The 26,444-nt window shown below is 44.1% G+C and overlaps 1 protein-coding gene across 2 annotated transcripts in view; it reads right to left on the bottom strand.

Moving 5' to 3' along the window:
- LOC114640748 (nesprin-2-like) overlaps positions 1–26,444 on the bottom strand; it is a 154,360-nt gene that overhangs the window by 36,341 nt on the left and 91,575 nt on the right. Inside the window, exons 40-50 of one of the 2 annotated variants that reach the window (XM_028789805.1) lie at positions 25,288–25,467; positions 24,646–24,774; positions 22,441–22,595; positions 22,206–22,350; positions 21,769–21,863; positions 20,225–20,459; positions 17,403–17,597; positions 13,967–14,092; positions 6,858–7,013; positions 4,543–4,701; positions 3,215–3,381 (exon numbers count right to left, since the gene is read on the bottom strand). In XM_028789805.1, the coding sequence (XP_028645638.1) occupies positions 3,215–3,381; positions 4,543–4,701; positions 6,858–7,013; positions 13,967–14,092; positions 17,403–17,597; positions 20,225–20,459; positions 21,769–21,863; positions 22,206–22,350; positions 22,441–22,595; positions 24,646–24,774; positions 25,288–25,467 (1,742 nt within the window). Of the gene's footprint in view, positions 1–3,214; positions 3,382–4,542; positions 4,702–6,857; positions 7,014–13,966; positions 14,093–17,402; positions 17,598–20,224; positions 20,460–21,768; positions 21,864–22,205; positions 22,351–22,440; positions 22,596–22,775; positions 22,890–24,645; positions 24,775–25,287; positions 25,468–26,444 lie in introns of those variants that run through there. The other variant, XM_028789814.1, reaches the window with a different exon arrangement.

Raw genomic sequence — 26,444 nt, 5'->3', positions numbered from 1 at the left:
GAGAGAGAGAGAGAGAGAGAGAGAGAGAGAGAGAGAGAGAGAGAGAGCGCACACATATGCCACATCACTGATGTAGAGATCAGAGGACAAATTAGTGGTGTCAATTCTGTCCTTCTACCTCTGGTTGGCTTCTGGGGCTCAAGCTCAGATCATCAGGCTCACATGACAAGTGTTTTATCCCATGAGCCACCCTGCCTGTCCAACCATGGGAATAATTTTATAAATCCCTGACTGCATGGAGGAAGGACCACACTTTCCTTGATATAACCAGGAGAATCTGCTTCTACTTCACCATGAAAACCATACTAGTTCACAAACTAGTTCACAAACGGGCTTCTCTGTGCTTTTCTTGACCCTGAGTCAAGTGAGCGACACCTGTCATGTATGTGAATGGTGTGTAGCAGATTTGGATCTGCTGCTGGACACATCTGGAAGACTTGAAAACTGGCTTAGAAAAGTAAAAATCACATAGTCAACTTTTTACAATGAATAAAAAGGAAAGCTGGGGAAGGCTCAACACTTAAGCCTAGCTTCTGTCCTAAGTTTCTGTGTGTTTCCTTTTCAAACGCTTATTGAGAGAAGCTGCCTTTAGCCCAGCTCTTCCTCCAGCCAGTTCCCTGGGATCTTTCATCAGGAACTTTGTCACCACTAAGAGACCATGATGGACTCAGGCTTTACCTAGGAGGCCAAGTCTGTGGGTGACAATCAAAGCCTCGATCTCTCCTAGTGTCATTTCTTATGTGTGAGCCAATGGGGCTGCTCGTCTCTTTCTGGGCGGCTTTTCTCCTTTTCTCCTGGTCCATGTCATGCCTGTTTTTATGAGAAAGGGTCTCTCCCATTGCCTGCAGCGGTCATCAGGAGTTCCAAACCTTCGCTCAAGGCCATCTGGGTGGCAGGTCTCTCATGGCCTCCACCCTCAGAAGACAGGATCTGGACTCCGCATATGCTTGGCTCTACCGCTGCCAGACATGCACTCCCACTAACGTAACCGGCTCCTCTTACTTCCTGCCGCGCTCACACCACCTGGCCATTGCCTCTGCTGACTGAATCAGGTTCACTTACGGTTTCCAGTGGTCAGTGAGGTAAAGGACACGCCGCATCATTAGTCACCAACACCATTCTATTCTTATCTCCGAATCTTAACCGTCTCTCCTGTAAACTCCAGATAATATTCATGTTCACACCTGAACACACTGTCCTGTGAAGCGTGCTTGGCACTGGCAGACAATGTGACACGAGTGATCATGATCCCAAAGCAGACATCTCGGGAAACCAGGTTGCAATAGGAAAACATGTGGTCGGGGAGGGGTGGGGTGGGGTGGGGGGGGGGGGGGAGGGTGTTGGCGGAAACCATCTACAAACTTTGGGTGTTACCATTGTTAGATGGGAGATAATATTCCTAGCTCTCTTTAGGACAAAATTGCACTGGAGAACAGAGCTTTGTGGTCACACCTGAGGATATGCTTGTTGGCTAGTGGACTCTGTCATTTTTAAAAATAATATATAACTGGTAGATACTGTTTTCTCTTTCTCAGACTTCTGACTACATTGACAGCTAAGCTTTCACAGATATTATCTGTCACCTCATTACCTAAACTCAGTTGCCATCAATTAAATGCTTAATATTTTTTCTTCTTGCTATGCCACTGTCCTAATATTATCTGAGTTCCTATAAACTTGCCTAACTCTAATAAAACATTCCACTATACGACCCAGCAAAGGTTCATCTTAAAGACTGCTCATGTTAACTCATGCTGTTATCTCTTTTGTAAACTTATAAGCTACAGGAAACCCACTCAGATCTACCTCTGACAGACCAAATAGATGCGATCCAGATAAGTACATCTGTCTAAAGCTCCCACTTACTACCTATTACAAAGGGTGGGATCCCTCTGGGTTTCAAATGTACATCTTAGAAAAAATTTTCTTTCTCCCAAATGTACTTAATCTTATTCCCTACATCGTGTCAAGTCCAGGCACATCCAGAACAGCTTCAGAGAAGCAACCTCCAGATGCTTCATCTCCTGTCACACACACAGCTGCTTCTACTGGACCTGTTCCTTCTGGCCTATCCTTAGATGGCTCCATAGACCCTGGACAGCAGGAAACAGCCAACTCTCCTAAGACTGGACAAACATCCCCCATACCCATTCTTCTGGGTTCCCTAGAGACATGTCACCCCCAATGCCAGCAGGAAGTAGCCAGATATCACAACAACCCTATTCCTGCTTTGCCATTACCTCTTTCTAATTTTTCTTTTTAATTAAACCAAAATGGAGGAATGTTAGTATTCTGTCTAAACTCCACCTCCACAGTTACCTGGCCAACAGCCAGGTATGCTCCACCCCACAGTTACCTGGCAATAGCCAGGTAGGCCTGACCCAAAGTTGTATTCTCCAGTAGACCAGGTACCCATCAAGGACCTGGTTACAAAGGACTCTTACTTGGCACTGGACCCCTGTTGTGGGTATAGTCAAGGGCTCCCAGCTGTTACTACACAGAGTGAGGCAGGAATAGGCAGGCGTAATTTCATGGGGGACACATTAATTCTAGCATGGGTTGACAGTTTCTGAAGGAGAACTCCCCTTTAGGGTCTCTTTCGAACTAAGTTTCCAACTCTTGTTTAAAACAAATCCAAGTGCTTGTAGCTCTCACTACTTGGGAGGCAGAGGATGGAAGACTGGTTCAAGGCCAGCCTGGGGAACTTAGCCAGACCCCATGCTCGACAATAATAATAGCAATAACAACAGCAGCAGCAATCAAACAGTAACTTGGTGGTAGAATACCTGTCTAGCATGTGAGGCTGAGTTTAATCCTTTGCATCACAAACAACATACACAAGCCAGGAAGTGGTAGTGCACGCCTTTAGTCCCAGCACTTGGGAGGCAGAGGCAGGTGGATTTCTGAGTTCAAGGCCAGCCTGGTCTACAGAGTGAGTTCCAGGATAGCCAGGGCTACACGGAGAAACCTTGTCTCGAAAAACAAAACAAACAAACAAACAAACAACAACAACACACACACATCCCTAATTCATTTCAACTTTTGCTCAAATATCATTTCCATTTATTGTTCAAAGTAGAATTCCGCCTCGTCTCCCCTCAACTGCAAATCTGCATGCTTATCACCTGCCAGGTTACCTCACAGGAAGGCCAGACTCAGTTCACCAGCTCTGTGAGGAAATCTCTAGGGGTAAATTATCCTAGCCAGTCCTTACCTTGATCCGATGACGTCGAAAAGATGCTGCCAGCGGTCGTTGATCTTGCTGAGCTTCTCCTCCATCTCGGCCGCCTTGGCCTTGCCGCTGGCCTTGATCAGCTGGTCGCCCATCTGCTTCAGCTGGAGCTTGTTTTCTGTGAACAAGCTGATTTCTTCCATACAGTCCTGACGGGCACCAAAGCACAAGGCCAGAGCCATCACCACCAGGCCGGCCCATCTCCAGCCAAGGGCACAGTTCTCTCTTAACGCAGCTTTCTGTTTTGTTTTTATTTTCTCAGATGGGGTCTCACACTGTTGTCTAGGCTGATACTAAACTCCAGGCAATACTCCTGCCTCAGGCACCCTGGTGATGGGATTGCAAGCGTGTACTACCATGTTGCCTATGTTAGCTTATTTATTTATTTAATTTTAGGTACATTGGTGTTTTTCCAATGTGAGAGGGTGTCAGGTCTCCTAGAACAGGAGTTACAGACAGTTGTGAGCTGCCATGTGGGTCCTGGGAATTCAACCTGGGTCCTTTGGAAGAACAGCAAGTGCTCTTAACCACTGAATCATCTCCAGCCCTGGCTACATTAGTTTTAATTGGAAAACAAAACAAAACTGTATACTTGTCAGTATACAGTTCTTCAAGGAATGGCTATACCAGCTGGGTGACTATGAAGTGTTTAATACAGTAATGACGTTCTCTGACTCCGTAGCCCAGGCCTGCAGCTCACGGCGCTCCTGTCTCAGCTCCTGAGTGCTGGGGTAGGCATGTGTTTCCATGCCTGGCTGTAGGAATTTGCCTATTCCTTATCCTTGCAGTGCCGAGGATTGAACTCAGGGCTTTATGCATGCAGAGCAAGAACTCTAGCGCCTGGGCTATATCCCAGCCCCCTCAGGTTCTTCCTTAATGAACAACCCTTCAGTTGCACATCACAATTGTGGAGCTGAGGCTAGACAGATCTGACTGAAGTCAGCCTGAGGTCAGTTTTCCCAGGGTTTTTGGAGAGGTGTTTTGGGTGACTGTACAGCGATGCTCGACTGACCTCTGTGAGCCTCGTTGCTGCAGGCGTCCTCTCTGACTCAGGTTCTACTAAACCCTCACTAGATCCCAGCACTGGCTGACTTCCCGACTAAGGGGAAGCAGCTCTGCCTCAGTGCTGTATCCATCTATGACAGGCTCACACTTTCTATCTCTGCCAGCTCCTCCTTTGGAAAAGTCAATAGTCCCCTGAAACACGTGCACTGCCGTTAGAAACACCAGTGACACTGTAGGCCCTGGAGCCCTGCAGAAGCCCATAGGCGTCCGCCATTGCATCCACAGGGCACCCCACCCCCACTCACCTTCTGTAACTTTTCAATCATTTCTTCAATGCTGACATCCGCTGTCTGTAGAACTTTGTTTTCCATCTGGACCAGCCAAGCACACAGTTCTTTATTTTTTTCATTGAACACGATCCATGAATTGAGCCTGTCTTCAATCTCCTGCTTGCGGATAGCCACCTAGGTATGACATGGATTGGGCAGCTGAGGATTGGGGGGGGGGGAGGAAAACCCCTTGGCTCTCCAAACCCAAGAGCACCCCCACTCTAGGCTCCACCCCCACACCTTTCACCATTAACTTTTGTCACACCTTTCACACGAACAAACGAACACAAGGCCATTAACTTTTGTCAGTAGCCCTAAAACCTATTTCCTTTTCTTAAAACCTCAGACTTAGCATTAACAAAAGTTTTTTCCACCCATGATGATGGCCATAAAAACTGACAAAGGACAAAGTGACAGCTTTGGCTCTGTATTGACCGACATCAAGCCTAAGCCAGAGAGGTTAAGGTGAATACAGACTCAGTCATGGCTCAGCTTCCGTTTGTCTTTCTCTTGTTCTTTCAATATTTACATTTACTGATCCCTCCGAGATATCTTCTAACTTCTGTGACCCAAAGCTCGTCCCTTCCGAAACTCATCAAGTCTTTATATCCAGAAGGCAATGTCCTGCTTACTTATTTTAAAGATTAACTTCTTTAAATCCAGATACAAGATTAAAAATAAAACAACAAAAAACAAAACCACCCAGTCATTCATTAGTAATGCAAATGAACCGGAAACCTCAAAAGTAGTAAAAAACGGGGTTTTTTTGAGTATTTAAACAAAACAAAATAACAAACAAAAACACCAAATTCCAAAACAATTCATTTAATTTATTTTGTCATTACACACTGTAGTTTTTGTCTGGAAACTATGAAAATGTCACCAAAAATTGGTCTGGAGCAAGCAGGCTGACCCCCATATGCCCAGTGTTCTATTATGCTAACGTCAGGAAAGGGGCTTCCCTCCCTCCTCAGAGGGCTACTGTTTAGCAATTAATTCTAGATAATTCAAACCAGCCTTTCTAAATGTATACCTATTCTCAGTTTTTGAAAAATCACTGAAATCTTAAACGGGGTAGTGTAAAATGGAGAAACTACGAGTTCTTCCAGAGTTTAGCACTCCACTCTATAGAAAGGGGATGAAGCGGCTGAACTCTCCTGAGATTTTTTTTTTCTCACCCTGTACAAAAGAACTTCTGCTCGTCCCAGAGTGAGGTCAAGATACCAAATGCTCCTGTGTCCCGCCCAGCCAAATGTATTTAAAAGGCCTGAAAAATCTATCCTTAGAAAAACAAGCATTTTGCTCCCATTTCTCCAGAAATCTGTTTATTTTCGTTTTTAAAACTCCTGGTATTGTGTGCCAGGATTGAGTCCACAGTGGGACCATCTGGGTGTACCCTTTGAGTCCTCCCTAACTCTCACAAGACTTTTCAGGATTCCGAGTATTTTCTTTGACAGAAAACAGGACTTAGAACAATCTAAAAGACACTTAGATTACATTGTAACTACTAAGAACCAAGGTTTTTGTAAAGTATATTATTTACTTCAAAATCTAATTAAAAGTGTCTTTAGAACACAGGTATTTACAGATGTCAAAATTCATCAATACAAAAAAATAATGAGATTAAGGAATTAACTTTTCCTGAGAATTATATATCCTTAAAACAAGGGTCTTTAAGATTAACTGAACCCTTTAATTCCACCTTGATATCCTGTCTCAGAGACTTGAACTGTTCAAGATGCTATACACAATTCCATTCTTATCCGGTACAAGTGATCTGCTGAGGTCATTAGGCTGTAATCACTTCAGAGTGTAAACGGCTCTGAGGACTAACTATCTGAAGGCAGGAAGCCTGGTTCTCAGATAACTGCTTCCATGCCTTGGGCATCAGAGCTCCGGTGTTTAGCAGAGGAGCGATACACAGGGGGTCAGAGAGATCTCTCCTAACATGCAGACTGGTGGTACTTCTCTAAGCAAGCCAAGAAGTATAGTTCTCACAAGCATGACCCTTGCTTCCATCCCAGCTTAAGGTGATCTTAAAAAAACAAAACCAACCAAGCAAGCAAACAAACAAAACCAACTCAGAGGAAGTGTGCAAAGTTGCACAGTGAACTCTGTTAAAACAAAGAGGTCAATCTATTAAAAAGCTGCTGCCTCCTAAAGGAACCAGCAGAGGCTCAGGGGTCCCAGAGCCAAAGGGCCCCTGCTTCAGCCAAGTCAGGACCCCTTCCTTTGGCCTTGGGATGTTTCTATCAACCTCCCCCAGCCCCACAGGCAGCTGACTGACTTACTCTCAGACAGAGGTCCTCCCATTGTCTGTGCAAAAGCTCGATCTGCTTCTTCAGAACCGTCACGTCCTCCGGCAGGATGTGCTGGCTCAAGTCAGCCTTCATAGTTTGAAGTTCTTTTAAGTTGTGCGTACAGTTAGCCAGGGACTTCTCTACTTCCTGCATTTAAAGACGAGGAGAAAGGGGAAAATGCCTTCAACTCCAGCTGCTGTTGTTTCCAAACCTGTAGGCTAATCCTTTGATTAGACTCTGGGGGAGGGGAGCCTGGGAAGGGGAGGGACCTTCGGAATGAGAAACAGCCGCTCCCGCAGCCCTGCCTGGCTGCCTCCAGTCACCTTTCTCTCAAGGGGACAGTCTTTGCTCTCTTTCAGCTCATTCCCTCAGGTAGCTGGAGTTTAATGAAGTCATTCTGTTGGACACCCATCCAGGCCCTTTACCATTCTTAGAGGGCACACCATATGTAATGTAAGAAAAGCAAACTGTCCACACATTTCTGGATTAAGACCCAGAAACTATGTTAAGAAGTCATATAAAGCGTGACCTCTCACTTTCAAAAGGCCTGGGTATACCACTAACACTGTGGCTGGCCATCACTAAATGACAGCTTTTGTTTTGTTTGGAAGGAGTTATTTTTGATTTTCTAAATAAATGAATATAATGGAGTGGAAATTGCTCGCTGATAACTGGCAGTGATTAAATTAGCAGATAGCTTCCTGTATTTATCATTCATTCATTCATTCATTCATTTATTCATGTGTGGGAGATTGAACCTAGGGCCTCACATTCAATGCAAAGACCATACCACTGAGCTATGTATATCGGCTTCAATTAGTTTTCAAAATGAAGTAGTTTTCAGATCCAGTGAAATGTACCAAGTAATAAAAACAATTTTTTTTCACTACAGAGGGAAGTGAAAGGGACCCCAGAGTCTATTAGGTTTTAGTTGTATTTAGGGTTCCTTATGTACGGTTCATTTTCCAGGCCTCTGTTCCCGCCCTTCAGATGAAATCTGAAAGAAGATACTGTATCATTTACACCAGAGATCAGTCTTCAGAGAGCAGCTACAGTAATGAGGCACTAATTCCCACTGATATTTTTTTCATTGTTCTAAAAGCAAGAGTGATGTGATTTCTTAACTTGCTAAACTCACCGTGTTTCATAAAATGGTCCAGAGGAAACTTTCAAAGTTTACATAAAAATGGCCAGGTACAGTCATATACACCTTTAATCCCAAGCATTCAACCACGAAGCTTAGGGAGCTAGTTCCCCAGCCTGGGACCCCTGCTTTATGGACTCATTGTTCCTCTTCTTTTGTCTCTGCAATGAATGCATTCACGAACGCTCGTGTAAACACACATACACACACACATACATACCCCATACACATGCATACAACATAGCTATGTGGTTAGCATGTATCTCTCCAACAGACTGTACTGACAGAATGCAGTGACCAGGACAACACTGCTTCTGAAATACACCCTTTTCTTCTCAAGTTGCTTTGTGCCATGGTGTTTTATCATGGCACCTGTCACATGCCTAGTGCATACTGAATTATTAGATATCAAAATGTATGAGTGAAAGGAAAGCAGTTTGTCAGTTTGTACCAATAACTTTTTTTTGTTGTTATCTATCTCTAAGGTTTTGCAGTAATGGGGACTGAACTCAGGACTTCATGCAAGTTGGGCAAATGACAGGGTCTTTTTTTGGGGGGAGGAGGGTTCGAGACAGGGTTTCTCTGTGTAGCCCTGGCTGTCCTGGAACTCACTCTGTAGACCAGGCTAGCCTCGAACTCTCGAACTCAGAAATCTGCCTGCTTCTGCCACCCAAGTGCTGGGATTAAAGGCGTGTGCCACCACTGCCCGACCAAATGACAGGGTCTTACTATGCAGTACTGAATGGCCTGGTACTTGCTATGTAGCTTAGGCTGGTTTCCAACTTGTAGTCCTGCCTCAGCTTCCTAAACTGGGATTAGAGATTTTATACAACCACACAGGGCTAAGAGCTTTAAAATGTTCTTAAGTGTTAAGAGAAAGACAAACAAAGGAATCAAATACTACACAGGGAGGTCTAGTATGTGAGCTAACTACAGCCTATGATCACTTCTGTAGAAACATTCCAGAAACATGCTCAGATCTGGGAGTGTATCTTAGTGGCAGAGTACTTCCTAGCACACAATGGGCTCTGGGTGCCTTCCCTTGGAAAAACCATTCATCCACACAACCAAAGAATGCTACTTACTGCCTTTAAGTTAAAATGCCCCAGATTTGCTAGAAAGTGATGGCAAAAGAGAATAAGTCAGCCAGATAAATTTCCTTTATCTTTAGTCTGATAAGTGGTCTGATTGCAAAATTACCTGTAAGATTCCAGTTACCCATATAAAGCATGATGTAAAACTTCGAGTTGTTTGTACATAGCAGTATATGACCAGGCTTTAGCTGGATTCCCTACAGCAACAGGTCAGCATAAGCCTTTTCCTGTGGTATTAGTTCATAGTGAGATTGTTAAGTTCTGTTTTTCTGCACTACCAGTTGAACTAAAGGGGATGGGTAGGTGCTTGGTAAACGCTTGGATCCTCAACACCCATGTGAAAAAGCCAGGCATGGTGGTGCAAGCCTCCCAACACAAGGAAGGTAAAGACAGGAGGATCCCTGGGCCTGCCACCCTGCAAGCCCAGCTAGATCAGTGAGCTTCAGGTTCATTGAGAGCTCCTGTCTCAAGCAAATCCAGTGGAGAGCAATTGAAGATAACACCCGACACTGACCTCTGGTTTCCACATGCACATGCATGTCAGGGCATGCACACATACACGGATGTATATACATACATGCACAGAAAGGGAGCAAAAAATGAATACACGTGCATGTGCTTGTATATGGACAGAATATCTTATCTTGGGAAGAATATTCAACAAATTAGCCACGTCAATTCCTGTGGTAAGGAATGAATAGGAGAAAAATTTTAATATATATCTTAGGTACATTCTGAATTTTGAACCATGCGCCTATATTATTCGAAACTTATTTTAAAATTAGAACGGTTCTAATGAATTAATCTTTCAACAAGTCTCAGATGTCCACTGTAGCAATTTTCATAATAGTATAAAGATCAGTGGTTCTCAACCTTCCTAGTGCCGTGACCTTTGAATACAGTTCCTTATGCTGTGGAGACCCATAGCCACAAAATTATTTTCTTTGCTGCTTCATAACTATAATTTTGCTACTGTTATGAGTTGTAATGTAAATTTCTGTGTTTTTTCAATGGTCTTAGGCAATATCTGTGAAAGGGTCAGACAACCCCCAAAGAGGTCACAACCCACAAATGTAGAACCACTGATATAGACAGAGACTATGCTAGTCAGGAATCTATGAAAGCCTTATACTAGGGACATTACATGTCAGGCCGACCATATCTGACTCGAAATGCTTGGGACCAGAAGTGCTTTCTATGTCAGAGTTTGGGGGATTCTTGAAGTAGGGATGCTCAACTTGTGTGTTTATGGTGAGAGTGTGTATCGTGTGTGTGTGTGTGTGTCTGTGTGCTGTTATTCCCAATGCACTTGCCTATAATGGGATGTAGCTTTCTGAGAAAAGGAAGGCTCAGACAGGTTGGGCGGGTCACACACTCTTCTGGGACGGTATCCACTGTCCCAGATAGGCTTCCAGTTACTTGGGATCTGTTTTGGAATCTGGTCACTGGTTGGATGAATTTGTGGATCTCTGCCATGACTGTTTTCACTGATAAATGGGACACTTCACAGTCAGCTCAGGCTTCTGGACTTAATGGAAGAAAACCCCAGCATTTCAATGGAGAGTAACACTGGATTCTCTCACTTTGTTATTGGCATCTTGATCTAAACTTGATGTGAAGGACCTAAGGGCTTTTACCAATCCTACATTCCACCTCCCCACCCCGCAACACACACACACACACACACACACACACACACACACACACACACACAGAGCTTTCCCCTCCTGCCTGGGGTCAAGGCTAGCCCAAGTTCCATTCTCCACCCACAGGAACATTCTTGAGTAAACAATTTGCAGAATGTACGACTGATAGTCACCTGACCCTCTGGAAAGACCCAGATTCAAATGCACGCCATGATCTGCCCATGCTTGCTAACGAACAGATTTAAAGGTCAATATACTTAGCCAATATGTTTGAGCTGTAACCTTGCTGATGTAACCTGTGTCCCTAAAACGTATACAAACTGCTTGTAATAGCCATTTGTGGTCGCCTTCTAGTCACTCATCTTGAGGGAGTAACTGAAGGTTGATCCAGATGCTATGGAAAATGAACCTCTTCCTTTGCATCACAGTGCATCTTGGTGTCTTGAAGTAAGTACCACTGACCGAGGGTCGGGGGTCTGACAGATATAGCCTAGTCTGGCCTTAAACTTCGTATGCAGCTGACACTGGCCTTAATCCCCGATCTTTCTACTTCACCTCCCAAGACTGTGATGCCTGCTAATAGCAGTTTGATATTAAAGCCAACAAAGGAGAAAAGAAAACTGAGGAGCAAATCTTGTTTATATGTTAATTTGATATCTGGCATGGGTCTATTAAGCAGGCTCCAAGAAGCTACATGGTTATCTACAGGAATAACATTTTAAAATGGGGTTTCATTTAAAACACATGCAAACATTAATTCCAGAACAAACTAAGATGTGGATTTAAAAAGCAGTGCTTTTAAACACTAACCATCTAGGAGATGTGGAAACATCTAGGAGAAGATATGAAAGTGTATTCTATGAGTTACAGATAGAGACTTTCTAAGAAAAAGAGGGCACAGTTGCATTAAAAAAATTCACATATTTGCCTATATTAAAGCCACACAAAATCACTGGGTAATGATGGTAAATACTTGTCAATACCAGCTCCCAAGGTAGAGGCAGAAAGATTAAGAGTTTGATAATACCAGCATGGGTTACAAAGCAAAATCCTTTCTCAAACACAGGTACATGCATGTACACACACACACACACACACACACACACACACACACACACACACACATCAAAACAAAACCATAAACCAAAACCCAAAACAAAACTTCTACAAATCTGTTGCTTACCCAGTGACATTAAAAAAAAAAAAGAAAGAAAAGAAGAATAAACTGTCTGATAGAAGACATTCATAAGTATGTACTTAGAGAGACAATATATTAAGAATAAACAAGCAACTTGTTCAAATGGAGGCCACAAAAGCCAAACACAAGAGTCAAGGGAAAGAGCAACAGGCAGTTCCCAAGAGGGCTGATCTGATGGAAGAACAGACAAACTACAGAGACACTACCTTACACTCCAGACTAACAAAGGTTGAACAGTATCTAACAAGATCAATTTCTAGAGAAGGACGTACTGGCTGGATTCATATGGTGCATACTAACAGCAGTGAGAAGGAAGCAGCAAGAGGAATCAACGTTGCTGAATTATGCGGGGAAATGTGGTTATCATCCCATGCTATACAGTATGGGGCTGACTTGAGTTTGGAAGCAGAAGGCTGAGATTCTATCATTCTACTGAGCACAAGAGAACTATGGATCAAAACAGTAAATAAGTGTATGAAGGACAGCAGGGCCAGGGCTGCAGAGACCACTCGGAAAGGCAAGTACACAGGGAATCTGAAACGTTCATTTCTTTACCTGGATGATAACTATGATAACCATTTATCATGTTTTTGTTTCCTTGTTGCTTCTGGGGAGGAAGCTAAGTAGAGCCTTCTTTGTACAGGCTAAGTGAGCACTCTGCCACTGAAGTATATAGCCTTAGCCCTCGGTCATGTTGTTAATTTTCATTAACTAGTTAATTCTGACAGAGGGTCTCGCCTGACCTAGGCTGGCCTAGAACTTGCTTTGTAGTCAAGGATGACACTGACTTCTGATCTTCCTGCCTCTGCCTCCCAAGTGCTAGGATTCATTACAGGGATGACCTTCAATGCCCAACCTTATGCTGTTTGTAATGCCTTTAAAGTACAGGAGGGAATTTTTATGACAAAGAGAAAACGTGCACAGGAAGAAAGATCCTACTTTACTGACACAGATTCCAGTACAAGACCATTCCTTTCTTTCTACTTTTTTTTTCCAGTTCAATCCCTAGTCATTGAATGAAGAGAAAAAGTTAAAAGATCATTGCAAAAGATTTTCAAAATGTCTCTTAACCACCAAACAGATGGATAAGAAATCTACATGAGGGTCCCTGATCTGGAGCTCAGTGAGCCTAGCTCCTGTCTACAGCTCAATCCCACCTTCTGCAAAGATCTTCGATTCAAGACCCTCTGCTAAGTAGGCAGAGCAGTGTTTAGAGGGTTTTTGTAAGCCTAATACTTAATCAAAAGAACTCAACTCTTATGGGTTTCCAAAGTGAGTTTTTAAGTCACTTCAAAGGCAAGGTCATTTGGTCAGAGAATAAACAGGTTTTGTTTTTTGTTTTTGATTTTTAGTAATCTCAGTGTCAGAGATACAGCTTGGTGGGTAAAAGTGCTTACTGCGGAAGCCTCATGACCTGAGTTCAGATCCCTGGACCCACATGCCAGTCAGGTGGCACATCCCTGTAATCCCAGCACTCCAACAGTGATATGGCAAGATGGGGTGCAGAGATAGGAGAATCCCAGAGAAGCTCACCAGCCAGCTAGCCTGGAGTACTTAGTATGGGAACAAGAGAAATCCTGCCTCAAACAAGGTGTCGGGCAAAGACCTCCATACCACACACACACTCAGACCTCCATACCACACACACACACACACACACACACACACACACACACACACACAGACACACACACACACACATTCAATCAAAAAAAATTTCAGACTCCAGGTCTTACATTCAGAGAAGAAACAGAAAGAGAACATGGAGGAGAACTACCCCAAGAGCCTACAATGTACCGCTTTGTAAAAGCCCTTTCTCATCTTTACATAAGAAGCATACGGAGCATCGATTCTAACCCCTTAGGAGACCAGAAGGATGTTAGACAGAGGACAGGGAAAATCTTCCAGCTGACCAGAACACTTATCTTGATCACAAAAAACAGAGAGGCAGGCAAGTGTTCGAAGCACCCACAAGGCAGCTGTGTGATTATCCTGGCTGCTGGCTCGGATGTCAATACCTTAATCAGCTCCTTTTCTTCATGGAGAGCCTCGTGAAGTTCAGGAAGGGGATCTCTGCTTTGTGCTTTGAGAACTTGCAGCCTTTTTTTCAGCTTCTTGATTTTCTTTTTACACTGGTCCCAGGTCTATTTGGAAACAGTATTAAATTTGGTGAGTACATGGTTTTCCAGACCAAACTACACACTAGGCCAGCTCATTTAATGCACACGCACTTTCTTTTAAGCATGTTTGGATGAGCCACACAGAAAACAATTCCTCATCTCCTACAGACTGACCTGAAGGGGCACATGGGACATCAGTACATGTCAATTACCGGTATGGATTGGTTTGGGGAGGTCTTTTTTCCTGTCCCTGTCTCCATGTCTCTATTCTGTTTTGTATACATCCACATCTGAAGGGCTACCGTGAAGATGGACTTTCAACATCTACACCTCAAGTGTGTGTCCCAGTGGCAGAGTCAGGCCTCTCCTAATGTCTGGTTCCCTTCACACTGTAGCGCCTCCCTCCACCTGCAAAGAGTTTCCAAGCTTTTACCAAGTCACTGCAGTTGTAGAACCTTAAGACACAGAATACTGACCGACACATTTTAAAACATGGGGCTTGGAGAATATCCGTTAGCTCACAGATGGGAAGTTAAGAGACTTAGGTAAGAGACAAGCATCTCTCTTCCGTATGTAACCCAGCCAATACGTGCCTGGATTTTCGTGTTTGTGGTGTTCAGATCTGATTCACTAGGGTAAATTTCTATTTCTGAACTCACTAAAAGTATATAAACATACAGTAATAGATCATTCTAGTCTTTAGTACTGACCCTAAGCATTATTAAGGTGGCCCCAGTCAAGGGTTATAACCTTCCTAAGGGAAGATCCTGAACAACTATCTGTAGTGGGAAATTTTTCCCAAAAGTTGGGAAAAGCTAAGGTGGGAGGAGTAAGGAGGGGAAGAGGAGGAGTAAGGAGAGGAAGAGGAGGAGGAAGAGGAGGAGCTAAGGAGGGAGAGATGTAGGAGCCATGGATGACTACGCATGTACCGAGAGCAGTCCTGGGTAACAACTTATATCTAGGTTAGTTAACCTAGGTTAGTTGGTTAACACTTCCAATTGTGTGGGCATCTTGTTAATTGAGCATTATCAAACTTATAAAGCCTTTGGTTAATCTTTAAACATTAGAGTCTTATTTCTACCCGGTATCTCGTGGATGGCGGGATGGTCTGGGCAAAGCCCAGCCTTGTGGAGACAGCATCTCCTGGGTGGCAGGGTCGGTGTCTCTGGCCACCTGAGCCGGGGCCTGAGCCAAGCAGCATCGAGAATACATTGCAGCTGTTCATGGTCTCAGGCCTAGGCTAGTTGGGAACATGGCAGCTCTGTAAACAAGCCAGAGCGGGTGCTGCCGATTCAAATATTAACAGTAACAACTATCTGGAGCTCAGCTAGGAAAGGAAAAGAGAGAAGCACCCTGCTGAGTGCAAGTTCTTCTACCTTAGTGCTCACTTATGCCATGCTCCAGCCACAGGGCTGAGGCTTAGCTGTGTCTGCTAGCTTCCGCATTTCACATAGTCTGTACAAGAAAACTCAGGTGCTCTGTCAGTCAGTGTTTCTGCCTCGCTGCTGGGGGACAAAATGCAGGAGTAACAGGCTGCATGTCTGCCTTGCTGCTGGGAACTGGAGCACTGCCGGAGTGTCGCTCAAGGAAGGCAGAAAGCAGTATAGGCTAGGGGCCCCAGTCCATGTTCTTCCGGGTAAGAAACAGCGAAATCTGCTATGGTTCTCAAACTCTGGCGCACTCAGAGACGAGGAGTTGAGAACCCAAGTCTGAGGTTGGGGCAAAATCCAGTTTAGCTCCGAGTGAGTGCCAATGTATGGAGGGTCTGGAAGAGGGACCTTCTATGAGAGACCTAGGGGAGGCTCTTTACAACGAAGGCCATCCCTCCTTCCGACTGAGATCCCTGATGAAGGAGACAGTCCTTACTTGTCCAAACTGTCTTATTCATGGTGGATGTGAATGCATACATCTTACTCAGGGTGAATTGGGGATTTAACTACCTTTTGCAGGAAGGGATGCCCAGGAAGGAAAGCTCACTGGCCAAATACTTGGGGCCTATCTAGATACATTATTACCGTGGAGAACTCTAGGTTTTTATGCCACAGTGACCGGTTGTCATGGTCCTTTTAGTGGTTGTTGTGGTCATGTATTCCAGGTCAGGTAGTCTGGTTGGGAGCTGATTCTAAGACCTACTGTTCTCAATTATGAGATTTACCAGGGTTTTTGAATCTGCTTCGACCTTGCCAGTTCTGTCTGGTGGCACGGTTCCACTTGCCCCACAATACTTTGTTTATAGCACAGTGCTCTGACCAACTCACACAAATTACTCTTGCTTTAGAAGACTTTCCCTGAGTAGTTTGGGTATCTGTTTTTGGTGCACACAACAGACGAGAGGAATGTCAGAAATAAGCATAGAAATGAATCAAAACAAACATAGCTTAGTATTCTGACAAGTGAAACAAAAATAAAAACTGCATTTGAAAATCAAGAGCAGGCTGGAGAGATGGCTCAGTTATTTAGAACACTAACTGCTCTTCCAAAGTTCCTGAGTTCAATTCCCAGCAACCAGATGGTGCTCACAACCATCTGTAATGGGATCTGATGCCCTCTTCTGGTGTGTCTGAAGACAGTGTACCCATATACATAAGACAAATAAATAATAATTAAAAAAAAAAAGAAAACCCAAGGGTTTCTTGGGTTGTAAGTTTAAAAACAGTTTAGTCCTTGAGAACAACATGGACAAAATAAAACAAAAACAAAACCAAGAATATTCTACTAATGACCCAGTTCAGTTCTTAACCACACAGTGAGCAATTCCCCAAGAGACTCGCATATGTGGTCAAATGTGTTCCCTGATGAGACAGAGGCCCACAGCATGCTGTGCTTATTTTCATGTGTTATACCCCAGGCAGAGCGGAAGTGCAACGTCAGTTTCATGTACTGAACATCCAGTGGATTTCAATGTTTCATCTTTCACAACCTCGCCTTTAACAGTTATTATTTGCTTATTTATTTAGTACACTTGGCTGTGTGGGTATAGGTATGCCATAGCACATGACAGGACATTTTGTAAGAGCTGGTTCTCTCTTTCCACTATGTGGGTTCCTGGGATTGAACTCAGGTTGCAGGCTTGGCAGCAAGTGCCTTTACCCACTGAGCCATCCCACTGACCCAAAGTAAGTATTGTCATAGCATCTCAAGTGTTTATGTTTGCAATACTCAGTTTCCCCATGCAGTTATTATTTTATAAATGGTGCTAACAGGCATGACTTGTATATTAGTAGGAATTGACTTTCATTAGAAAACTCAGAATATAGGATTTTTAAAAAGCCACTCCTCCTGTCCCAGAGCCAACAAAAGCCACATGCAGAATATGGCAGTGGCGCCCACTCACCTCTGCAGTGGTCTGAAGCCGGCTGATCATCTGTCCCAGCCTGAGCTCAGTGTCCTTCCAGGTGTCCTGAAGCCTGCTGGTTTGCCTGTGGATGAATTCTCTAGTTTCCGGGTTGGGTGTGTCCCGCAACTTTTCCCCAGCTTCCAAGGCCAGTTCATAGGTTGTTCGCCACCTCTGAATGTGGATCTCTTTGCTCTAAAAAGTAAAAAAAAAAAAAAAAAAAAAGGGGGGGGGTGTTGACTCTGGTCTGATGAAAATGTGATTGTGGATTTCACCCAGACCTTCTCTTAAATGGTTAATTCTACATAAGCTAGGCAAACCTATACAGAATGTGTGTGTGCATGTACCCATGCACACACCCACTCACATGGAAAGTTAATGTTCAGTGCTGGGGAGGTCTTTACTTCCAGATGAGGTGGTCATAGGATCAGTAACAGATAAAACTCTTAGTAGATTAAAAGCTTGGTGGTGGTGGGGGGGGCTGGAGAGATAGCTCTGACTGCTCTTCCAGAGGTCCTGAGTTCATTCCCAGCACTCTCATGACAGCTGTCTGTAATTCTAGTACCAGGGGATAGGACCCTCTTTTCTGGCCTCTGGGGGCAGCACTAGCATGTGCATATGTGTATGTATATGTATGTATACAGATCATATATATATATATATATATATATATATATACTATATATGAATACTATGTATTTATATAATCATATATAAACTGTCTTTTTTTTTTTTTTTTTTTTTGGTTTTTTGAGACAGGGTTTCTTTGTGTAGCCCTGGCTGTCCTGGAACTCACCAGGCTGGCCTCTAACTCAGAAATCCACCTGCCTCTGCCTCCCAAGTGCTGGGATTAAAGGCATGTGCTACCACTGCCCGGCTTAGAAACCCTGTCTTGAAAAGCAAAAAAAAAAAAAAAAAACAATAAAAAAAAACCAACAAAAAAAGAAAACAACTAGCATCTCTGAACTGAAATAATTACATAGGTTATCACCAGAGTAACTCAGAAGAGTAAAGCATAGTATAGCAAAAAACAGGAAAAAAAAATAGGAAAGAAAACAAATCAAAAGGCACTAGTCCCAAAGCATACAGTCAAACTGTATGATGATGATCAATACATGCAGGAACAAAGAATGCATCTGACCTGAATATGACACTTAAAGCTTAAGGCAGACTGAAACAAGCTATCTCCAACATAAAAGTGAGGAGGAATCTTCTAACTGACTCACACTTCCCAAAGCAGCAGTGTGCCACTCAACACAGCTCCTCAGATGGAGGCCCAGTGTCTACTCAACACAGCTCCTCAGACAGAGGCCCGACTTCCACTCAACACAGCTCCTCAGACGGAGGTCCGACTTCCACTCAACACAGCTCCTCAGACAGAGGCCCGGCTTCCACTCAACACAGCTCCTCAGACGGGGGCCCGGCTTCCACTCAACACAGCTCCTCAGACAGAGGCCCGACTTCCACTCAACACAGCTCCTCAGACAGGAGGCCTGGCATCCTCTGCTCTTCGCTGGCTTGGTCAGTGGTGCATGATTTAGCAAGATGCTCTGAACAAAACCCTAGCATCTTCTCTGACTCTTTTTTTTTTCTCCTCTTTATGTGTAACATCCAAACCACATCCCAAATCTTTGTGGGGTTGGTTCATTTCTTACTCACCTTCAGGTCCCAGTTAAAATGCCACCAACCCAGAGGCCACCCAAATCTAAAGTAGCTACTAGCTCCTCTGTTAATTCTATATACTAGGTGATTATAATCTGGCATTTTCTTTAATTGATTAAATCAATTAGCCCTTTAGTTAATTTCCTAGATGTGTTGATGAGAGCAAAGTCTAGTCCTTACACTGTGATGAGGACAGACACCAGGACAGAGAGGGTGCTTGGTCAATATCTGATGACTGGGTAAGTGAGACAGGCCAGCGGAGCATTTCAGGCAGTGATACGACAACTGTCTGTGTCTCTAGTGGAGATTGATCCTCTGAGGGAATGCATTCAATAATTTACTGTAATCCTATGCTCACAAAGCAGCTTTCCTTTAATTTTTTATATGTTGATTTACTTATAGAATGTATGTCGGGGTGGGGTGCATCTGCTACACAGTGCATATCTGGACGTCAGAAGAAAACTTGTGGGAGTTAGTTATTTTCTTCTATCATATGAGTCCCAGAGATTGAACTCAGGTTTTCAGGCTGGGCAACAATTGCCTTTACTCTCTGAGCCATCTTGCCGGCCCCTAAACCCTTCTGATGCAGTTAGTTGCCTGAGTTTGCTCTTGAAGAGCAAGTAGCTCTCCTGTCTGTCACTACACCTTGTGGGTACCTTATACATTCACCAGTACCCTCAGAGTTTGAATGGTGTAGTCCTATCACCGCAGACTTATCCCGTTCTTCTTCCTATCCATTGGCATAGCATGCTTCTTTCACACTCTAGAGAGAGTATCTCTATTTCTCAGTAAGACAAAGCTTTACACTTGTACAAGACTAGGGACCAGGTTGTGGGTGGTCATACCTTGCTGGCCTCCCCCTGCATAGAACACACTCGGGTAAGGACAGAAAACATTAACTCTCAGGGGGGGGGCCAGAATTCAGTTCTTAGCACTTAGATATCAGGTGGCTCACCACCACCTGTAATTCCAGCTCCAGGGGGGTCCTAACACCCCTGGCTGTTTTGGGTACCCACACTCACATGCACATGTTTATACATGTAATTAAAAATAATAAAAATAAATTCAAGTAATTCAAATAAAACGTCAGTCAAGCAAACATCTTGCACTGAAGCTCCCTCATCCCGTGTGCTTCTCACGGCCAACCCGTGCACACGTACCTTCAGTTCGTGGATCAGGCGCCTGGTTTGGCAAAGACTGTAACAGTGCTGTTCCTTTACTGCAGACAGCAGGTGGCCAGTATCAGTGAGGAACCGGAGCAAGTCCTCCACAGAGGTGGTAAAGAACCGCCACTGTGTCACCAGCCTACCGATGTCACATTTCCTCTGCTGAACACCCCGGGCAGCCCTCTGCCATTGGTCTGACAGTGTTGAGAAGTCTGAGACAAATTCTGGTCTAAGGAAAAACCATGGTGAGAGATTCTTAACATAAACATGCAGAAGAAGGAACTGGCCAGGATGGACGGACCTTTGCATGCACAACATACATGAAACAAACAGCTTCATGAAACCTGAGCCCTGTTTGCCTGAAACTCAGTGAGGGGCACAGTGCTGGGGGTGAGCACTCCTGGGGAGCACTCCCTTAAAAGAGCTGAGCTGTCTTAATATATATGATGTCAGGTCTTCTTGCAAATCTAGAAACTGATAAATGGGGAAAAAACCCATACATGGGCAGGTGCTTTGTAATGTTACAAATTATTGGACCAAGTACTTTGTATAACTGGTGAAACCAAGAGTAAGCGGTATTGTAACTGTCCAGCTAGTTCTTTACAGGTGGATATTACTGCTCATGGGAGAAATAAGGCCTTTATTTTGGGTAAGTCATATTTATCATAACGAGCAATCAAAATAGCTTATTACCCTGGGATGGGCCTGCATGTATCACTTGAGGGCTACGAAGATACAGGCTTCGTATTTCTCAGCTATGGATTGGGAGCAGGGGGAGGGTAGGTAAATGGACCAACCAGGACACTGGTTCTGTTCAACCAGAAATGTTTGAACAACTGGGCCACCTCAGGATTCTGGCCATGTCAACGAGCTACAGGAGTGGTTCCCTGAGGCTAGCCTGCATGCTGCTGCCCCACAGACTCCACTGGGAATGCCCGGGGAGACATTTCTCCTCTGTGACTATGCTACAGCTTCATGCCTGGGATAAGAGCACCTTACATCATATTTTCAAATAACAAAACCTCATGCAGGAGAAAATGGAGAGAAGAGATAACACAGAAGAATCACTCAAAACGTAGTTAATATACTCGGGGTGGGGGTGGGGGTGGGGGTGGCTCTTTTGAGAATCCTCTGTGCTGCCAACTTCATCCACTTACAACAGGAAAAGGCATCATTAGCATGTTTATGGCCATAAGGCACAACCCTGTCCTAAGGTAGAAGCAGAAGGCTAGTCCCCCTGTGACACTGCATGGCACAGATGTAGTCAATGTTTACATGGTGTCAGTGAGAAGGAATGGATCCTAGCATGAACCCTAAGATCTGTAGTTCAGAAAAACCTATGATGACTCTTACAAAGAGCTGGAAGAGCCCAACGGCTCCAGACAAAGGCATAGATAAGAGACAATTACCCTGAGTGCTTAGAATTCATTTCATTGTATCAATGGGCTCAAATGCTACCCCATAAACACACACGAAGGCTCTCACTTTGGAAGGCTTGCCCACCAAGTGCATTCTCTCCAGACCCCCTCAGGGCTTACCTCTTCTCTAGTTCTGCTGTGTCCAGGAGTTGTAAGGACTGAGCCACGAAAGCATCAGCAACTGTCTGGTTTATAGAGACTTCTGCTTCTAATATCTGTGTATGAACCAAAATATAAAAATTATCAGCTGATAGATTTCATTGTCAGGAATCAGGAACTTGTGCTCCCTAGGAAGGCTCTCAGAGGACCTGTGAAATGATTAGTTCTCAAGTTATCGGAAGCCAACTGCAAAACATGTTCGACCATCATATTAATATCATCTAGGAACATAATATTGGAAAAAACAACAAACCTATCAGTAGTAGCTATTCCTAAGTGCCTTTGATCACTGATGACAATTAAGGTAGGCAGGCACTCCCTGTGTTCCACTTGAGTGTCTCCTTTCCCTGTGCCCTGCCTCGGGGGAAGTGGCTGAGGAGTGCAGAGAACAGGGTTACCTCATAGGTTTTCTGTTGCTCCAGGAGAGCAGGGAGGCTGTGGGCGACATCCACTGCAAGTGATTCTTGTATCTTCTCCAGAACTTGGATCCACTTTTCACAGTAATGAAGGAACTTTTCATTCAGCCCATTTCCCTGAAGTTTGCTATAAAGATTTGAAAACAAAACTGAGCCTTATAATAATGATCTTAATTCCACCTTCCCTGAAGCGGCAGTAGAGAAAGGATGCTCTGACCTGTAGTGGTCCAGTGCTGTGGCCGTAGCCCGGATCCACTGCCGGTTCACATTTTGTAATGTTTTTATTGTTATGTCACTGAGGGGGAGCCTGAGGCTCTCTTCATTCAAACGTTCAATGTCAGGTGACTGGGCTGTCAGTGCCAGCACATGGTTCTGTGAGGAAAAAAAAAAAACACATATAGAATGTCTAGATGATGAATTGGCTTTCTTACATTAAAGATGAGTAGAAATAGGGCCCAAATAAGTAGTACAACTCACATATAGTCAAGTAGCTAGTTAGTCAGAATTGGGCCTAAACTTAGATTTCTCAATGGTGTTTCTATTTGGGCATACCATATGGGATGTACATATGGGATGATGGTCCTCTGAGCTGGCAACTTTGAGAGGATTTAGCATCATCTAAGAGTCACATCCTCAGGAATCGCTGTGAAGTTGTCTTCAGAGATTTAACTGAGGAGGGAAGACCCATCTTGAATGTGAGTGGTACTGAATTGGCTCCATAGCCTATAGGTATTCCCTATAAGCTGGGAGGCATAGACTGAATCAGGAGAGAGAAGCAAGCCAGCTGAATGGCAAGAGTTGCCTCTGCTTCCTGACTGTGCTACAATGTGTCAAGCTGCCTCACACTTCGTCCCTGTTGCCTTCCCTACCATGATGGACTGTAGGCCCTAAAACCACGAATCAAAATAGCCCTTTCTTTTTAAAACCCTTATTATTATCGTGTGTGCATGCACGACGTGGAGGTCAGAGGACACTTTAATGGAACTGGTACTCTCCTCCTTCCATGTTTATGTGGGTTCCAGCTGTAGAGCCATCTTGCCAGTCTCCAAACCCTTTCTCAAGTTGCCTTTGCCAGAGAGTTTGTCATAGCCATGAGAAAGTAGCATACATGAGCAGTACCAAGAAGCAGGAAGGGACATTAAATTTTGTCTTTATGCAAGACCGAGATGAGCTGTGGTCTTTTTAAAGTCTACATCCGGACCTTCAAGCCCTATATAATATATAATCGGCCAATAGCTTGATCCTAAACAGGCTATACAGCATACCTATACATCAACTGGAACTCTCATCCTTTTTTTTTTTTTTTTGGTTTTTCGAGACAGGGTTTCTCTGTGTAGCCCAGGCTGTCCTAGAACTCACTCTGTAGACCAGGCTGGCCTCGAACTCAGAAATCCATCTGCCTCTGCCTCCCAAGTGCTGGGATTCAAGGTGTGCACCACCACCGCCCGGCGGAAATCTCATCCTTAATATGATCCTAGCTAAGTGCGGTGCTTAAACCAGATTTGACCCAGTCAACTCATATTTTCCTCGAGTGTGAAATCACAAGAGAAAAGACTTATCAAAACTTTATTTTAAAAAAACTACCCCCAGGACAGCCTTTAGGTCAGCATCAGGTCAACAGTATGTTAAGTGAACACCTTTGACAATACCCACTATCTCCCCAACTCTGCCATCATAACCTAGGGCGGGGTCAACAAAACGTTTTTCTGCAGATGGCCAGCCAATCAGGGTTTTAGCTTTGTGGGCCATCTTGTCAGGAAAGCAACCTTTCAGCCCTGTCCTCATAGCCTAGCATCTCTCATGGGGAATGTGGAAGCGGAAGGATGGCGGGGCTTAAATAAAATTTTGTTTACAAAACTGAGCGGTGGTCTGGGATCTGGATAGCATGCTACTATCATTTGCCGACTCCTCATGGAGGTCATAAATATTGATCTTTGGGAGCTTACTGGATCCAGAATTCTTCAGTCGCTTCATTTTATATGAAACTTACTAAGGTAATTAGAAAGGAAACATGCCCAATTTTAATTGAATATTTTCTATTTGATCTTTAAACTAACCAGGAAAAAAAAAAAAAACAATTAACTACAACAGATAATTCCTTGACTATTTTGGTTCAGTGAAGTTAGTTCATAGTGATCTCAAGATAAAAACATCTATGGACAGTACCTGTATATTAATAACATAGGTATATTAATAACTTATTAGTAAAATAGAGTCCCGCCATGTTCTGCAGTTTGAGACCTTAGTATGATAGAGCAGGGATAAAAGGGACGAGAACGACTATGCTCGGGAGTTGATCAGGATGCAGACGTAACGGAAGTGAACTCATAGCAGGCTGTGAGCAGATTCACGCAGCAGTAATTAGCTTATGTTTTAGCCCCATGGAAAATCTAAGCCCTTAGGAAAGACACATTGCCAATACCAGGAACAAGTCAGGAACTTCTTCTTTCTCTTCATGGTAAAGTTTATTCAAATTTTCTTCCTCGTGCATAATGCGATCTTTTGAATATGCCAGCCGGTCGGCAAAATCCTTAAAGTGTGCCAGAACCATCTATAAAGAGACATTTTCATTAGGAAACTTTCGTGAGTGCATAAGAGGGAAGTAAGCACCTTACAGGCTGCTGAGAGCTTAAGTTATTTCTGCTCAGCATCACCTCAGAGATCTCTGTAAAGGCTCTGGAACTTCATCCTGTGCCTTGCGGTCTTGTAGACCAGTTCCACACTGAGAAGGAAGGGGGCATTCTGTTCTCTTAGTTCGCACACTACAACTCGGGAGATGAATGAAGAGTCCAACAGACGGCTGTGTTTCCAGCAGCCGTACCTGTGTCTCAATTACTCTAAATCCGCATAACCGAGATCTGAACAGGGTATGAAGCATGCTCCTTGTCAAATTACCATGCTAGATACAGGACAGATGGTCACTAAAGAGCGGGCCCTTGCCCACGTGATTAAGCAAGACTCTGTCTGGGGTGACTTCCCTCTACAGTTTCCCTGTGGTGCCATCCAAACAGTATAACTGCTTCAGAGGATTCAAAAGACCACTCAACAGAAAAGCAAGACAAACCTCAAATTCATTTGATTTCACCAGCAGCATCTTTTCTAAATACGCAGCTGTCTGGAGGGAGTGCCATTGTCCAGAGTGGAGCCCAGGGGTGCTGCGCTCTGCGGGCTGTGGCAGCTGATCCGAGAGGGTAGAATTTTCAAGGAAGGCCTCCTTGGTCTTCCTCAGGTCACGCCGCAGCCCCTGGAGAAGGAGAAAGGATAGCAAGGTGCTGACTTCTTTCTCCCCAACAGCCACCAACCCCTGCCACTGTGCTTCTGTAAACCTTGTGTTGTCACTGTTACTGTTCATTTCAAATAGCTGAAAAAACTCAAGGTTTCTGAAAATGATGTAGCCTACCCGTGCTGCACGGGAATTTGGCAGTTTAGCGCCAACCTTCATTGCCCAACTGAGTCACGGCTTCTCTCATGCTCTGCGTTTCTAATTGTCTAACACTTGAGGGTTGGGCTTTCGAATCATCTCAGGAATCGCTATAGACTGCCCCTTGTCGCTGACCTTCCAATAGAAATGGATTCATGTAGAGTCTGCAGCGTCTCACTAGGCCATCAGACCTCAGGGCACACTAATTAAATCTGTTATTCACTTTTAATCTGACCTAGAGTGTCACAAGATAGAAAACACATCTTCCTATCAAGTTTCCTTGGAATCCTTCCTATCAAGTTTCCTTCCTATCAATATTCCTATGGAATATTTGTATTCTGCATTATTTCCTCCCAGTATTGAAAAAATACCATAGCTGAAACTGCCCTGTTCTTAAATAGTCTAAAATCAGTGAATTCCCAGGAAAGTCATACTCACGTGGCACCAAGACCAGGATTACTATTTTTGAGATATTTGAGGGTATGTGTGGCTATGAACAGGGACGTTTGAACTGTGCTCTTTATTTACTTATATTTTGGGTCAGAGTCTCTCCGTTGGCCTAGTCTTACTGATTTGGTTAGGGTGACCAGCCAGTGAGCCCTGCTGTCTCCATGTTCACAGCAGTGGGATGTCACTCGCCATACTTAGCTTTTGACATGGGTGCTGGGATTGAATCAGGTCCTCTTGCACATCAAGTACTTTGTTAACTGAGCCATCTCCCCAGTCCCCATCATCATCACTATGTCACCGTCGTCAGCATCAGCACCACCACCACATCAGCATCAGCACCACCACCACAT

The sequence above is a fragment of the Grammomys surdaster genome, unplaced genomic scaffold (genome assembly GCF_004785775.1).
Source record: "Grammomys surdaster isolate TR1022 unplaced genomic scaffold, NIH_TR_1.0 127, whole genome shotgun sequence".
In the NCBI taxonomy this organism is placed as follows: domain Eukaryota; kingdom Metazoa; phylum Chordata; class Mammalia; order Rodentia; family Muridae; genus Grammomys; species Grammomys surdaster.
Note: the sequence above shows the minus strand (reverse complement) of the source record. Positions and strands in the feature narration are given on the sequence as shown.